A 16,586-nucleotide genomic window follows, 5' to 3' on the forward strand; every position below is an offset into this window, starting at 1 on the left:
TACAAAAAAAGAAGAGGAATGGGAAAGGAGAAGAGAAAGGAAAAGAGAAAAAAATAATGAATGGGGAAAAAAAAATGAAAGGGCAAAAAAAAAAAAAGACTTGGCCAATGGGCCCTGCAGCACATGATAAACCATTTATCTGTTTCAAAAGGATCCCCTGCAAATCAGCTCAAGGCATCACATTTCTGTTCCTGCTGGGACAGCTGGTTATCATGCCTACAGGTGTAACAGGTGTACAATAACTGCAAGCACATCACTTTCAACAGCAGTTCTTTTGGGGGCAGCAAGCGCTTATTATGTTTAAATAGAGAAAGATCAAAGAAAAGTACATGCAGAATCTGCTGCATTCACAAGCGCTGTGTGATAGATCTTAAACACAAAGACAGGATTCAACCTACTGTTCAGTTCCATTTTCTTGTCTCTCTGGAAAAAGAAACAAAGTTAATATCATTTTGACTGCTAGAACTCAGTTAAGTAAAACATTTAGACATAACTATTGCTGTCTCCAGCAGAAGACTTGGTGCGATTCCATGGTATTGCATTAAGTACTTTAACACAATCAACCAGCAGGAATGGTAACTGGCACTTTTCTGGTTCCTCTTCTCAAAAGATCGCCATGTCAGTTCTGTAAGTGAACTGACACTGTTCAAACCAGTATTTCTGGAAACTAGGGAGAAAGGTACGCGGCTTGTGAAAGTGCACAGCACAGGTCATTTGAGGTTAGACTTCAGTTTGGCATCGCAGCACCTAGCTGTTAGGTGCTTTTGCCCTGCTGTAACCCACAGTGGTGCCGGACACCAAGGCTTTCCTCTAGACCATGTGGGGAAAGATAGGAGCCCATGAACAGTAGCCTCTAATGCCTGCACGCTGAGCAGAGCAAAAAGCCAAAAAGCAGCCTTCTTCCACTCAGGATACACAGTCCAAACTGACCTCAGTGCTTTGGCCAGCGTTCCTCATAATCCAGAGGGAAGCTGGGGCAGGATTTTCTGCCATGCTATTATAAGGGTAGGGGCTAGGGTCTAGTTCTTCTCCTGCTCAGTTGAGTGCTGTAACTCCCGTACCCAAGAGTTACTACGCAAATGTTCAGTGACTTTGGGGAGAGGGGAAGGAGTTGGTGAAAACATGTTTTTCCCTGCAGCTCCGAAATCCCCTGCTAGCTAGGGCAAAGGAGATGAGTATACAACAGTTCTTGAGTATGTAACAACTGAACTATAAGATAAAGGGGTAAGGGGAGCAAGGGAACAAACTGCCAGGCTTTAGACTTAGGGGGTTTAATCTGACATAACATCCACCAGACCTGTCACAAGCTAGCTCAGGACTATCTGTCCAAATCAGACCTGTAGGTACTCAGAGAATTTTATCATAAGAGAGTGTAGCCTATGGAGGTTATGCACATCTATGCCTAAGGGGTTCCTGAGATGTGGTTGTAAGGCTTGCTCTCAATTTTAGACCAAGGTTCTTAAACTGGCAGTTAAGTGCCCAGTTTTCACCTTTGGACTAGTTCTTGGAAATTTGGGAATGGAGTCTAGATTAGCAGTCCTTGAGCAAAGACTATGCAGCAAGGGGCCTGGTAATATGCTGCTCACCAGCTACGGTTGTCACACTCTGAAGTTTTCCAAGTTGTAGCCTGTCATCCCAGCCAACAAGAAATGCACTTCTCCCCCAAAGTGAATCATATACTGAACATATTTTATTCTAATGTGCAAGTGTGGACAGATGGATGCGGTTAGGGGGTTGTATCAGGGACATGGAACTAATTCGTATTCTACTGCACCAGTCATAGGGCTTTCAGTCTGCAGAGGAAGCAAACCAGATAGACCTGAGCAAATCCTGCAAGAAAGGACCACAGATGTGCACTCTAGTTTCCAAGTGAATTTACTAGTACTCTGTGTGCAGGCATTTGTATGTGGGAGAGGGGGGCCTGGCAAAGAAACTTTCTTCAACCAATATCTTTACCTCTTGACTCTGAATATTCAGTAATTTCCTAAGCAGGGATCACTATCCTCTTTTTATTTAGTTCTGGTTTTGCAAGACATTTGCTAAATTGGTTGTGACGCACTATTTTCCTTGATCTACAGCTTCAACACCCTGTTGTGAGTTTACATTTCCGAGGCCCAGAGATTTCACAGTTAAAGTTCTGCACAGATCTCTTAACTAATGTCAGCTCATAGGGAGAGAAAAAACACAGTCTGGATCCAGATACACGTATCCATTTAATGGAGAATTACATTTGCCTATGGCCCACTCTGGCAACTCTGTAAAATACCTGGCAAATAGAATTTAATGGAGTTATATCTCCATTATCTTAAGTATTTCATAGACAGCCAGGTACTGGCTTTGGCTGATCTGACAAAATGACTCTCTATTTATAAAAATAGTGTTTGTTCAGGGATTTCATGCCCATGTGTATACTGTAACTGGAAAATAATATACATACATAAATATTGGGTATTTCCTTAAAAAAAGCATTGGTTTTCCTTTGCCTGCATTTGGAGCAGAGATGAAATGAATACAGGTGATTTTCTTAAACAATCTCTCCAAACTTATTTTGCATCTTTGTTTTCCACTAAGTTGACTGACTGTGTTAGCACAGCTGTTTGTTACCTCTTTGTAGCTGCAAAAGGGGAAACAAAAAGCTTTATGGCATTATATGTTCTTCAAAAATTACAGTCATTTTTACTCCCTCTATTCTTCACACTGATTTTGAAAATGAAGTGTTACTTTCCTACTTTAGGCAAAACACTTTTAAATCAGGAAGATTTCTTATCAGACTACAGCAACATTTATGGCTACAGCAATCTAAAAAAACCAGAGCTCTTTTAATAATAAAAAGCATAGTGATTCTCATTCCCCCCCGCCCAGAGAAAGCAAAATACCTGGTGTTTTCTTCTGGCACATTCTGTACAAAGCCACCAGAGAGAAGACGGAAAGGGTAATTACTATCAAGGTGATCACAATCGGCAAGATAACACCTGCAAAAGAGGGTGAACATCATTTTGCCTGCTGCCTCTTGCATTATTTCCCTATACAGGCACTCACATGCACAAATGCAAGAGGAATCTCTAGCTTCTCCTTCCATAGCAACTTTGTCAAACACTACGAATTTCTCGGGAGCGGAGTAACCTGCTGCTCCTGTTATTCCTCACACACCCACCGAGTGTCAGGCTTGCAGCCTTTTTGAAGGGAAGATTTAGGCCCCTTCCTTCCCCCATCTTTAGTCATTCCCCAGCCTGGCGTCCCCAGCAGTCGCACAGCCCTTCAGAGCCAGCTTGCACCTATGTTTCTGTAGGAGAGCGAGGTTTTAACATCTTCCCTGGGGGGACCACTGTAATCTTAATCAAAATACTCATGATTCACCCCAGTGCTGATGGCCCCCAAAGGTTTTACAAAACAGTTGTGTTTCAGGACCAAATTTTTGCTGCATGTGATTTTTTTTTTTTTTTTTTGGAAAACAAGACTCATCTGAAATTCAGTGACTAAAGTAATTATTTCTCTTTTAACGTTGTAAGTGCCGAAAGACACCAAGGAGTTACATAATTCAGCAATATTCCCCACAGCACTTATAAGCAGGGATAGAAAATGCAAGGCTCTCTTTTTCAAATGAGGACATTTCTTTCCTTTTATTATTTCCCACCATCTGCCATTTCCTGACAGGTGTTTCCCAGCCAAGAAGTAAAAAGGAAAGAATTATGTAATGAAGAGAAGCTTTGCTGCAGGAAACATACAGGCCCAGTTTCTCTCCATTTATCTTTTTTTCCTGGCAGTGCCCTGCCACATTCAAATTTAGCAGGCTGTAGTCTGCTGGCCTGCAAGGGCCAGTCTGCCCTGGGTGCAGGGGCTGCAGTGGGAGTCCCGGGCAGGCGCCGGCCCTTTCGCTGCTGGCCCCAGGAGGCAGAGCCCCCCGGCAGCCTTCCTTGCAGCCCCCCAGCTCCCGCCTCGCTGGGCTGCACTCGCCCCGAGCACCCATGCAGAGTGGGGGCACGTATGGCAGCCTGTTGGCTTTTTCCCTGAAGGATTTAGGAAGTCTTAAATGTAATGTGATCTGTTGTCAAAGGAGGTGGGGATTGAGGCTGAAAGATGCACATTACTATGACTGGTCTAGCAAGGCAAAGGATATTTAGAAATGGCATCTTCAATGGCTCTTGATGCCACGTAATTTGCTAAGCCAGTACTCTGGGTATTAGATAGCAGACCTGCCATAACACTCTCACTCTGGAGATGTGTACTTTTAAAATCAATATTTTAAAATAATATGCACCATCCAAATATTTACTGCTTGGAGAGTTTGCAGAAGACTCCCTCCTAGCCCCCTCTCCATACTCCCATGACAATATGAATGATATATTCATATAATACATTCATTACAATATATCCATAACAATAGATACCCTTAACAATATATGAACAATATTTTCTTATGTTTCCTTGTGTCTTCTTTCACAGGAGATGACTGTTCAGATTTTTTCCAATTGTATCACTTTGACCTCAGTCCTTAGGAATAATTGTGCTGTTCTCCAGTGAGAGTGGTGTCAACTTGTTAAGCTCTGTTTCTCTTTGAGAGGAGTTTTATAACAGGCAGTTAAAATGGGTTTGTAATAGGGTCTACTGTCTGGTAAAGACTAAGAAAAACTGCCAGTTTTATTTCTCTGCTAATCTGATCACTCACCTAGAGCCAAACAGATCTACTGAAAACTCAAGAGATGGACAATAAAGCAGGAACACTCACTAGAATAATGGATGGTATCCTCTGGCAGTTTCTCGTTTCCAGAACTGCTTCCAGGACTGCCAAAATCTAGATTTGCAAAAGAAACATTGCCTGCCAGGTTAATATATAATTGTCAGAGCTCATCTTCCCCTCTCTTTCCTTACCCTTTCATACAATTGTTGTGTTTCCAATTCTGGAGCCATTGTGTGCTCCACTAATAAATGTGTTCTTAATAATACCTGAATAATTTGGCAAGCAGATAGAAGAGTTTCTCTAGTGTGGCCTAGGAGAAAAAAGCACTTCACTTGGATTGTCTCCCCTAGGATCATCTGCTTACTCACCTACAGATCACGAGCTACCAACTTTCAATTTTAGGAGGTTAAGATACTGTTTGACTTTAGAGAGATCTCTTGACACACAAATAAATAAGCAAGAGAGTGAAAATTAGACCTGCCTCCAAAAGAAGAAAGACTAAAATAATTCACTATTAACAGTAAAAAATGCTAATAGTAAATGAAGGCATTCAGAGGCGAAATATTAGTAGCTAGCAATTTTCTTGAGAGTCAAGTGTTATAAAGGCATGTGTATGCTCTCTCTCTGCCATAGTTGGAGAGAGCAATGATTGTTGGAAGCCTCTGGGACATTTTTAGGGCAAGATTTTAAGGAATGTGTTTCTATCTTCACGTGCCAATCTGAATTTCAGTCAGGTTTATCACTTTATCACAAGATGTTTATCACTTTGTTGCAAACAGTCTGAAGAAAAACAGAATCACTGAGCTTCAAGAGAGAAAAAGGAAAAAGCTTCCCTAGTAACATTATACAGCACACAGGATTATATTCCATATCGAAAGGAGGCTTGAGTATACCTGTGTTTACTGCCATTGAAAAAGCCAATCAACTGGATAAATGGACAGCTAGATGCCTAGCATCAACATCATAAAGTAAGGCCAAACATTTCTATTGCTCATTATAATATCAAACGTGGCTCTCAAACAGTGCTTGGGGGAGAAGGTCTGTTAAAAAGAGATAGTAGCAGAGAGTATAGCTCTTTGTATATAAGTAATTATAACGGGGAAGCACCCACTGAGGCTTTGTCCCAGTCACTGACCCATTGCTAGGGTGTACATACATGCCCTGTGCACAGGTAGGGATGCACAGTTCTCCTCCTAAGAACAGAAGACAGTTCAACTTGATGGGTGGAAACTGAGTCATGAAATTAACTGAGTCATTAAAATCAATTTCCAGGGCCATTTGGAGAGCCAGGATTCAATTCCATGCTGCTGAACCTCTGAATTACAGGCCCATCTTTTCTATGGAAGCCTTTGTATAGGCAGTACTTGTAATTCTAGTCTACTGAATTATTGTAAGAAACAATGCCAAGCCAATACTCTCTCTGCTTGCTGCACTAATTCTAAACTCAGGTCCAGTATCAATGAATGTTTTGGAGATTGTTTTTCTCCATTCTTCTTCTTTCACCCCTATTTCCATTCTCACAACATACTGGTCCGTTCAAATACATAACAGCATGTTGTTGCTTGATACAAGAGGAGTAAAGCAGAGAAGAGCCAGGGGCTAGTTTCTCCACAGGTTTGCTGGATATGCAAGTACATTGGATTTTCCAGATAACTGGAGCCACATGGTCCTGCTTAAAATGTAACATGGATTGGCTGGTACTGCAAAGGTAAGGATTTGTGAGAACTGTGTTCTAAAATTTGTTCTGCTGTTGTGTAGCCATGTGAATTTGGGGCAGGTTGTTTATTTTTTCTGTTTTGTTTCCTTTTTTTGGGTTTGTCTGGTCTAAGGTTGTGAAACCTCTTGGGGAGAAATGATCACCTACTATGTGTTTGTAAGGTGCCAAAACAATACAGTCTTAGCTGAGACCTTTTGATGCTGTAGTATAGGAAACAATCATTGCCTGAGCCCTTATCTCTGAAAAAGCACTATGTTTCTTTAAAGTAGAAGTCACCTCCCCCATGGTGCCTATCTGCTGGGAGATGATAATGCAGGGATGGAACGTGTGAACCATCAGGAGGTGATGTAAGTAATTCTTATGCTTTGATAATTCCATATGATTGCTTCAGATTTCCCAGGGGAATACTACTGCCCCATTCCTTACCTTACCTGCTATACTACAGGATATATAGGACAAGCAGACAACTATCACAGCAATGACTTATCATGGATACTGACAGAAAATAGGAACAGAAAAAATTACACTGAAAAACATGATGTGTATCCTCCATATTTGTCCAACATCTCCTCAGGAAACAACTGAGGATTCAAATCCACAGATTATTTTCCTAGCTCTCTCTCTGTTAAATGACCAAGTTGTGAGTAATGCAGAAAAGAGGAATCCATATGTCAGTGTTTTAACTATATGAGACTATCAATGAGAAATACAATGGCTAAAAAGAAACACTACTGAATTAATAAAATGGATTAAGGAATTAAAACCTTTAATTCAGTTATCCACTTTACTAGTTAAAATTCTCTCACAAGCCAGCCCATCCTGTCTGTACTCTCTAGATCTGCAGAGTGAATCTGGAAGATATTTTCCAGCTATGGAATGATGTGGGATCAGAACAGCAATTAATTAGAGTAATAGATTCATCATGGTAACAGGAGGGACAAACCGTTAGCAGCAGCAGGAACGGCAGGGACCAGTACAGAAGAGACTGCTTCCTGATAAGCCCAAAGAAAGGGAAATAGCACAATACTGGTTCACTAGCACAGGAAACTGCTGACTTACTCTGGGCAATTCTTACTGCTGGTTCTAACTACAGCACAAGCAATGAGAGCCACCAGAAAGAACAAGCTCCTTGGTAAACACTGTACTTTTATATCAATTTCCCATTGCATCATGTGATCCACCGGGCCTGATTTTTTTGTGCTCATGCCCTGTTTTCTTTTCAGTATCTCCTGGTCCAACATGCCATTCAGTTGAGTTCACAGAAAAGTTGCTCACTGTTACAACTTGAGCATCACTCATTTGCCTCTCAACATAACACTTCAATTCATTCTTCCCTTGGAGCCTCTTAGTTCCCTCAGCATTTCCTCTTCTCAGTCTGCCTCCCTCTCACCTCAAGCCAGCCCTTTTAGTAAGTGTGCAAAGATCAAGCCCTTCTGTCACTCTTACTTGTTGGTTCTGCTGTGGAGCTCACAGGAAGGCCTGTAATAAAACAGAAGGAACAGCTTTATTAGTAACTGTTTTAAGATTAGATGTCCTTGCTTATAGGAGGAGAAAGCAAGGTGAGTCTTCAATATCATGCAAATTGGCAGACTCTAGCAATGTGCTCTGTAACCGCACAAGAAACACTGTCCTGGAACGGCAGCTGCCTGCGGCAGCCCTGCTGACACTGTTCCTGAGCTCAGAAAATCAAAGCTATCAAAGTCTGCAGAAGTCGCTTATAAATGGAACTGGAATCCAAAGCGCAGCCAACACTGGGTTGCTATTCCACTCAAGAGAAGAAAATCCTGAATTAATTGATACGTTCCTAAAAAATTTCTCCTGCCAAAACCAAATAGGTACTTTGAACAGCTGGCATTTAACTGACAAATATTATGAGCATTTTAATAAAAGAAACTCAAATGCCTGAGACACACCTTCAAGTGTCACAAAACCTTTTAAAAATGAATCTTCATTAATTATCTTAGTGTTCTTGGCTAGCAGACTGCCTAGCAGCAGGAGTAAGAGGCATTGTTAATGAGGAGGAAATGGACCTTACACTGCTCTCTGCATAATGCTTACTGGCCCACCACTGTCAGCTGCTCCATTCACTTCAGATATTTTTGGTGCAGAACACTATTTCCTGCTTTTGTTAGTATGCTGCTGCTTTCATGTGTCTAGACTGTAGCATGCTTGGAAATTAAGAAGGTTGTGAATATTTCACATTTGGAGGCTAGCCACAAACAACCATCACTCCCACTGTGATTTTTATTATTTTACATTAAATCTCTTCCACGATCACTCTATAGTCAAAGGAAGCTGGGCACCTAACTCATCTGTGTCTTTGAAAATATCCACCTGTGTGAACTGGCAGCAAAACATTTATCTGTTTGTACGAGACAGACTGTCTCTTGCCAGAGGCTAGTGACTGGCTCTCTGCCTGGCTGGTGAGGTCTCTCACACTGGATTGCTGAAGTTACCATGGAAAAACCCCCCAACCCTTAGGCACTATATCCTCAGCAGTTGCTTGCTATTCTGAGGTGTAAATCAGGGTGTTTGGTTTGCTTCCTCTAGGTTGAATATCACCATAAAAACCCCATCGCTGGATCTTTTCAGTGTTTGCTTCTGCCCAGGTGACTGTGGGGAAACATAGCTTAACTGATCTTATACTGAGAGCTCCTAGGAAGGACATGTCCAACCATGACATCCTCTGCATTGCAGCTGTGCCAGGTTGGGAGACAGCAAAGGTAATGGTGTGAAAGTTGCCATAACTCAGAGCAGGCATCGAGCATCTCCTCTGTGTGCCCAGGGTTACACAATTCCATATCAGACTGGGATCCCAAGGGAGTACAAATTCACTTTTACACCCTTGCTGCACTTTCAGTGCTGTGAACTGATGCTCTGTACAAAGACAGCTCTTACAATAGGAGCTGTAATATGAGTTAAACACATTATTCTACTACTGTGAATATACTCTTTGCAAACTAGAATGGGTGCCATTGTGTTTCCTCCTCTCAATGCACAATTAAAAACAGGAATCACTTGAGCCACTGGGGTCTAAATAACCATTTCTGCTAATGACATATGTGACAGAGCTTTAACTGCACTTTAATCAGAAGAATGCATGAAAAGCCTGTTCAAGTTGAAAAGTCAAGCACTCAAAAGTCTGCAGTGAGAGCTCTTCTTGAACATACTAAATATTAGTAATACTAAGTACTCTGGAGGTACACTATATTTCATGCTGGCTTCCTAAAACTCAGTGGATATTTTTTGCATAAGCTTTTTATCATCTCAGCAATCCATCTGCAAAAAGTAGTGCCACCTTGCTCGTAGAGGAAATTTGTGATGATTCATTAGGTATCACTTATAACATGTTTGGGCAATATTAATGACAAGATCTAAAGAAGAGCTTGAGGAAGTTAATAACTCTATTGTCAAAGGAGATTTGGAATAACACACAGTACAGAAAGGAACAGGACACATAGCCAGCATTAAGGAAACACTGAAATATGAAATGATTGTTCGTTACCTGAATACTGCCTTTCCTGCACCCTGTAAGAGTGGGGTTGCATGGAAAAAATATAATGTGATCATGTAGATCATGTAGCAATGGTTGATCAAGCAAACTCTAAAACTCTGAAACTCTGTGTGTGTGTGTGTGTGTGTGTGTGTGTGTGCGCACACGCGCACCTGCACGCACACATGTAGTCATGGAGATGGGGAGAAGACCTTGTCAAGTCTTAGAAGTAGGTCACTTCTCTATGAAACTTCAAGTCTTTTCTCCAAAGTCTGAGGAGAGTTGAGCTTTCCTAAGGAAAGTTCTCAAGATTCTAATGTAATAACACATTTTCCTTTGATTTCAGTATTGCAAACAAAATGAACCATCTTGCCTGAAATCAGAATAAATAAATAAATAGAAAAAGTCTATCAAGACTGAGGCTGATATCCAATTTCAGCTGAAAGACTTAAGGTTTGTCAAAATTGTATGCAGATGATATTACGATCTTTGAATGGGAAGTATCAGGTGACCTTAGGACAGTCAGTACACATGGGCGCATCCAGAATTCATGCTGCTATCCTGGCCAGGCTTTCACCACTTCAATAAACCCAGAAGGCAGAGCGGATCGGAGGTAGTAAACATGACAGCATGACTACAGTCCCTTTCCCTTAGTTCAGGGACTGTAGAAGCCTCCTGACCCTTATTATTCTTAAAAACTACATGCATCTATACACAATAGAACTACAAACATCTTACCCAAAGATATCTCATCTGGATTCTGTTAGAGCATGAAAAATTAAGCAGGCAATGAAGAAAAACCTTTTGCCCCCTTCCCTGTCTCCCCCCACCATCTCCAGTATGCAGGCAAGCTGTTAGCTCACACTCTGCTCCAGAGATTGCTCAGCCCTGCCACATAAACAAAGTGCACTTATCAGAGCACGTCAGTAGGTGTTTTCAGCTTGCATTTTCTAAATAACCATCTAGTGCCCTTCTTGGTGGTGGGGTCATGCACTACTGTTCTACAGAAAGAGAAAGACAGAAAGAAAGGCAACATTTTGCTGCTAACATATTTACTATAGTTGTTCTAGCTGTCTGTTTGTAGCTTACCACATCTTTGGGGCTGGGAGTTAGAGGGGCAGATGCTCTGCATAAATAATCTGGGAAGGTTTCCAGATTCATCATGAAAAGTGAGGTGTACAACACTGGCTGTGCCGAGTCCTTGTTGTGCAGTAAGGAGGACAAGGATAAAAATTTGGCAATGACTGTGGTTTGATTTGAAAATACCTGCCTGAGTCAACTCGGAGCTGGTTAGAAGCTTGACAGATGGAGAAAGAGACCGGTAACTAACCTCTCCCCGCTCTATCCTTAGAGATCTGCTACCTAAACAGCCTTGATATCCTGCAGTTTGCTGCTTCTGTTTTTGGAGGGCAGCCACATGAAATTGTGTTCACTGGCAAAACAAATGAATAAATTTGGCTGATTACTCAGAGGGGATACCGTAATATAAATCAAAGCAAAATTAAGAACCTTAAAAACTCCTCCTTATCCTAACCATGCTATAGATCTGTAACTGCATTAACTGAAGCTTTGCTACATTTTCCATGTCCCAAGCTCTTTGATTCTCATGTGTCTCTCTTCGTGAGGACACTGAAGCTAGGGCAAATAATTTTTACCTGATATCACTATCCAGAATTCCTATACAGTTTATGCACAGAAAGAGTCAAATCCTCCTTGTCTTACTCATAAGAATTTTTCTTAGGGAGATGCCTCCTGTGAATCAAGTGAGTAGGATTTATAATTTGAGGAGTGCAATAAAGATATCAATAGATGCAGCAGGTTGATTCATCTGACAGTTTATTATAATAGATCATTTGATCTTAACACCCTGCTGGGTGAACTTACTCTAATACTGCTTTATGGATTTTTTGTTGTTTAGGTCACAATGAAAAGATACAATAGTGGCTGTTTCTCAGGTGTATTTAGACTCTGAGGGATCCATTAAATCTCCAATTTTTCATTAATTAAACAAAAGGAGAAAATTAAATATTAGCAAGCATTCCTTTGTGGAGGCAGAGAATGAGCAGGAGGTATATTATACATGACAGACACAGCTAAAGTCAAAGATGTGTACATGTCAAGGGCATGCATGCAGGTTGCCCTCCACTAAAAACAGTCCTTATTTCCTTCTGTAGCCTGGGTGAGCACTATGCAGCCCCTCCTCTGGGGCTGGCTGGTTCAGTCTTTTTAATATAGCAATACCGTTCTCTGATGTTTCTCCAAGTTCTTTCCTAGGCTACCCCACTCATTTCAGTTGCTCTCCAGCTCTCTGTGGCACTCCTCCCACACCCTGATATGGCTGGCTGGAAATTTCTCCTCTAAACGTGCTTTTTACCTTTCCCCAGCAAGAAAGGAAATTTTCACAAAAAATGGCATTTTTTTGTGGAAAATGGCCTCAAAACTAAATATATTCTTTTGGATTGAGGTTAGCCAGCTGAAATATTTTGGTTGAGCGAACCAAACAGAAATGTTCCGTTTTGGACCAATTTCGCACTAATTTGTGTTCCCCTGAGCTCCCACACAGAAGCTGCGCCTTCAGCTTCCAAGCTCTGCTATCCCCTACAGGCTGCAGCATGAGCCCCTTTTGCATACCAGCCTCTGCTCCTGTGAACAAAAAGGTATCCATGTCCCTAGAGAAGCACCTGAACGTGAAATTTTACAGGGCTGTGGAGAAAAAATCTAATCTCAGTGAGATATGCAGCATTTCTTCTAGTCTTAGTGCAAAACAAAACAACTGGCAATATTTTTAAAGTTATTAGGGTGCTGTCTGTGGCTTTCTCGGGCCCTGAGCAATTGCACATGTGAGGTGAAACTTGTTTAGAGCGAGCCAAATATTTTTAAGTCTTTAACTTGCACAGGGAATAAGGGGGTGGTCTAAAGGTACACCCATTAGGGATAAGCTACCTAACTCATCAAGGTGAGTAAAGGGATTTCTTGCATATTTAAGATGAAAGAGAGAAGCCTGGAGCTAGTTCTGCCAGGAGACAGGGAATGTATAAATGTGGAAGCCTTGGTGAGTGAGGAAGTGATTTTGAAACAGCAGTTTTATGGGGACTCGAAGTATTGGCTATGCCAAGGACCTAGACTGAGTGGCCCAGGATAGATGGTCCCTTTCTTTCCAGACAGGCAATTAGAGTTCTGGCTTCTTGGATAGTCCCTGAGCTAATGAAAATTTATTGGTTTTACAGCAAAGTGAGCTGAGTAAGATGATGACTTTCACAAACAGACCCATGGAAGGATGTAAAGCTTTCTGGGGAAATTTTAAATGTAGAATATAATTGTACAAATAATATAATAGGTAATTCAATACACATGATCCATAGGTATATATGTATTACAAATTCATTTTAACCTGGAGAATTTACCTGTGTGAGGGGGAAGAAACTTCCATTAAAAATATTTTAAGTTATTGTGTTACTGCAATGTACCAAGGGTATGGTTTCCATACTGTGTGTGTGTCTGCCAAAAGACACCAAACATAACAGGATATTCAGGTAACTACAGCTCACAACATATGTATTATGGGGCACAGACTTATTGAAATAATTATGAAGATACCTAAATCAGTGTCATTAGATTAAAAAAATGAACAAAACCCAACTTTCCTAAAATGCTTGTTATTATTAACTTTCTGTGTTCTTCTAACTGTTTCAGTATGTACTGAGCATATGATATTACTGCTGTTTTATATCCAGTCCCATCCTCCATGAGAAAATCACAGTACACACACATTTGCCACGCTCAGTTTAACCACCACAAAATGTTATGGAGGACTCATTCTTGTCTTCCATGCTTAGCTCCCACACACAGCAGTCTAGACAGTTGTACAGGGTCTCATCTCTCTTGGAGGATGTTGCGTGATAATAATTGGGATACACAAACAAAATCAGTGTCCTCATTGGGTTTAGCTGAGAGCACGTGTAGCTGAGAGCAAGCACTGAGTGAGGGCTCAAGAGACCTTAAGAAAACCTAAGTGATTTGTTATTCTTCAAAATCTAGCAAAGCTAAGCCAGATAGAAGCATAACAAATTATCACTCTTATGACCTGGCATCTACCTTTGCCACAAAGTCGCTTAGTGGATAAACACACCCAGCAAAACAAAGTTAGACGGGAGTTGAGAAGGATTGATATTTTTTGACCTTGCATGTGACCATGTTGTACTTTGAACAATGTCATTTAATTGGTAATATGCATTAGCTTGCCCTCCAGATTTATTAACAGTCATAAAAATTATAGCTGTTTTCCTCTTTGCTTTGCAGCCAGAGGATTTATTTCAATGACCTCCTGTGGCAGTGAATGTTACGCAATGACCACATGCAGCACGTATAAGGATTTCTATTATCTTCTATAATTTATATCCTCCTGTAATGACATTAAGTATCCAAACTGAATCTTTTGAAGTTTGCCCATCACTAATTGTAACTGCGTAACTAGATGACATGGATCCATCATCACATCACGCATAAATAAGGAGGAGCCATTATTCCAGGACAATACATGACAAATGAAGAAGGGATTCAAAATTATTTGCATCTTTTCAACCATTTGGATAAGGAAATAGCATGTATGTTTCCAAGACTTACTTGAGGTTTCAGGAGCAGAAGTTGCTTTTTGTAGAACAGTTGTAGGAGGCAAGGAGGGTCCCTTAGTAGATGAATCACCCAAAGTCCTATTTTGTGCTGATTGTGTTTCATTTGCTTGTGTAGCTGGAAATGAGACAATCAGGTCAGATACACCTGTAGATTTCTCATCATGGAAGTGATGAATGAATCTTTAAATACAAACTTTTCACTTTTGGTTCTTACTGCAGTTATTTCAGACTCAAACTTTAAATGTTGAATTTTAACCTTACATCAATTAAAAAAAAAGTTCCCCCACCCCCCAACATGTGCAGGCTTGTAAAAGTAGTAACAGAAACCCTCTTATGGCTCCCTTATCATAGGAGCAAGTCAGTAAAAGCTTGTGATAAGAAAATGAAGAGAAAACCACGCTAGCAGCAATTCTTCATGCACAGAGACATTCAAACACAAATATGCCTTGCAAACTGCACAAAATAATCAGGTGTGTGGGAGAAATGAGGAGGGAGGCAGCCAGTTTTCTTGTAACCCCACGGAGAGCTGTTTTCCCATCGGGATCACACATTCTCCACGTCCTGTCAATCCTGGCAGCAGCCCAGCTCTAAGCACTCTGCTTGTGTTTAGGAGCTGTGAGAACAGATTGTTCTCAGGAACATGTGCTGTACGCTGTATATTCCTCAGTAGGGGATCAGGAGGGGAGGGGAGGGATGATCTCATTTTCATTTCATTTTTTAATTCAGTTTGGGTGAAATTCTTCCTGCTACTCATGGATAGCACCAGATATGACTTACGTCTACCTACAGCTTGGTGTGAAGCTTTTTACACTTATTTCAGTGGACTGTAGATCAGGCTCCACTCCTGATGTCAAGGGGTGAAGCGGACATGCTGTTGTACAAAATTCTGTGTGCAAGTTTTCACCACTCCTGAGATGAAAAATGCAGCCTCACAGGGAAAGTTCCCTTAATTCCACTATACAACTGTAAGATTAAATCCTAGCAACATAATTCTCTGCTGACTTGTGGCTTTGAAGTGGCACTTAAGCAGTATCCAGACCTTATGCCTCATACACAGTAGAGGCTCTACCAACAACACATTTAGTAGATCGAATAGCTTCTGTGCCAAAAGCCTATGGGAACAGAGGCGTCCATATCCAGCCATTGCTCATATATGCAATAGCAGCACTGAAAGCACAGTGCGCCTGCTAGAAATCTGCCTTTTTGGTAAATCCCCTAACTCATATCTATGCAAGGTTTAATTTGATTTCAAAAGTAGGAGATGGCATAAGCCCTTACTGCGGTGCCCGCATTCTGTGCTGGAATAGGCGGGGGACTCTGTGCGGGCACACGGTGACTCACTTCTGCTGTCCCCACTGACACATCCCTGCAGTAATTCATCATGCTCCGGCTCAGCCAGCTGCAGCAGAGATTTCTGCCTGCCTGACAGGGGGAGGCCTGGATTCGCAGAAAAGCAGCACAGCAGAGGATGGCTGCTGCTGCAGAAGCAGTCACATCATCGTTTAATGGGCTTGTTGTCAACAGCTGATTATGAATAAAATTGTAAAGCTGTAAAGACTGTAGAATAGCTGTCCGAATGCGGCTGATTGCTGCAGTCGCAGAACTCCCTGGTGGTGATGCAGCTCTCCCTGCTGATATTTTGATAAGATAAATGACAGCGTGTTAACCACTGTTCTCAACACATATTTGTCAAAGGGATAATCAACAAGGGGGAACCTGAAGCTGCTCTGCAAAGCCGCTGTCTGAGTCTCAGGTTTTTCCTTACTATTTGTGATCTGAGAGTCCTTCACTTTTTTTAACCAGTTGAAATTCAACACACGTCCTCACTTGATCTTAGTACAATTTCCTACTTAACCTACATATAATCCACATATATTTTGGCATTTCCATAGATATGTTTTGTTGCATCTCGGTTTCTGTTCTCTTTGATAACTCCAAATATCCCAGGTTAGGCATTCTTGTTTGCAGATGCAACTTGCTGTGGAGTGAAACTATTTAAAATTCTTGCTTTGGGGTCTAGACTGCACAAGTGATGTCACTCTTCTGACCAGTTGTGAACTAGTGGAT

At 41.3% G+C, this 16,586-nt stretch overlaps 1 protein-coding gene across 1 annotated transcript in view; it reads right to left on the reverse strand.

Annotated features, from left to right (window-relative positions):
• Window positions 1-16,586, reverse strand: part of EMCN (endomucin) — a 54,545-nt gene that overhangs the window by 13,819 nt on the left and 24,140 nt on the right. Inside the window, exons 5-9 of the mRNA XM_013951923.2 lie at window positions 14,512-14,634; window positions 7,842-7,874; window positions 4,727-4,792; window positions 2,877-2,972; window positions 399-423 (exon numbers count right to left, since the gene is read on the reverse strand). Coding sequence (XP_013807377.1) covers window positions 399-423; window positions 2,877-2,972; window positions 4,727-4,792; window positions 7,842-7,874; window positions 14,512-14,634 — 343 coding nt within the window. The remainder of the gene's footprint in view (window positions 1-398; window positions 424-2,876; window positions 2,973-4,726; window positions 4,793-7,841; window positions 7,875-14,511; window positions 14,635-16,586) is intronic.

This window comes from Apteryx mantelli, chromosome 5 (assembly GCF_036417845.1).
Source record: "Apteryx mantelli isolate bAptMan1 chromosome 5, bAptMan1.hap1, whole genome shotgun sequence".
In the NCBI taxonomy this organism is placed as follows: domain Eukaryota; kingdom Metazoa; phylum Chordata; class Aves; order Apterygiformes; family Apterygidae; genus Apteryx; species Apteryx mantelli.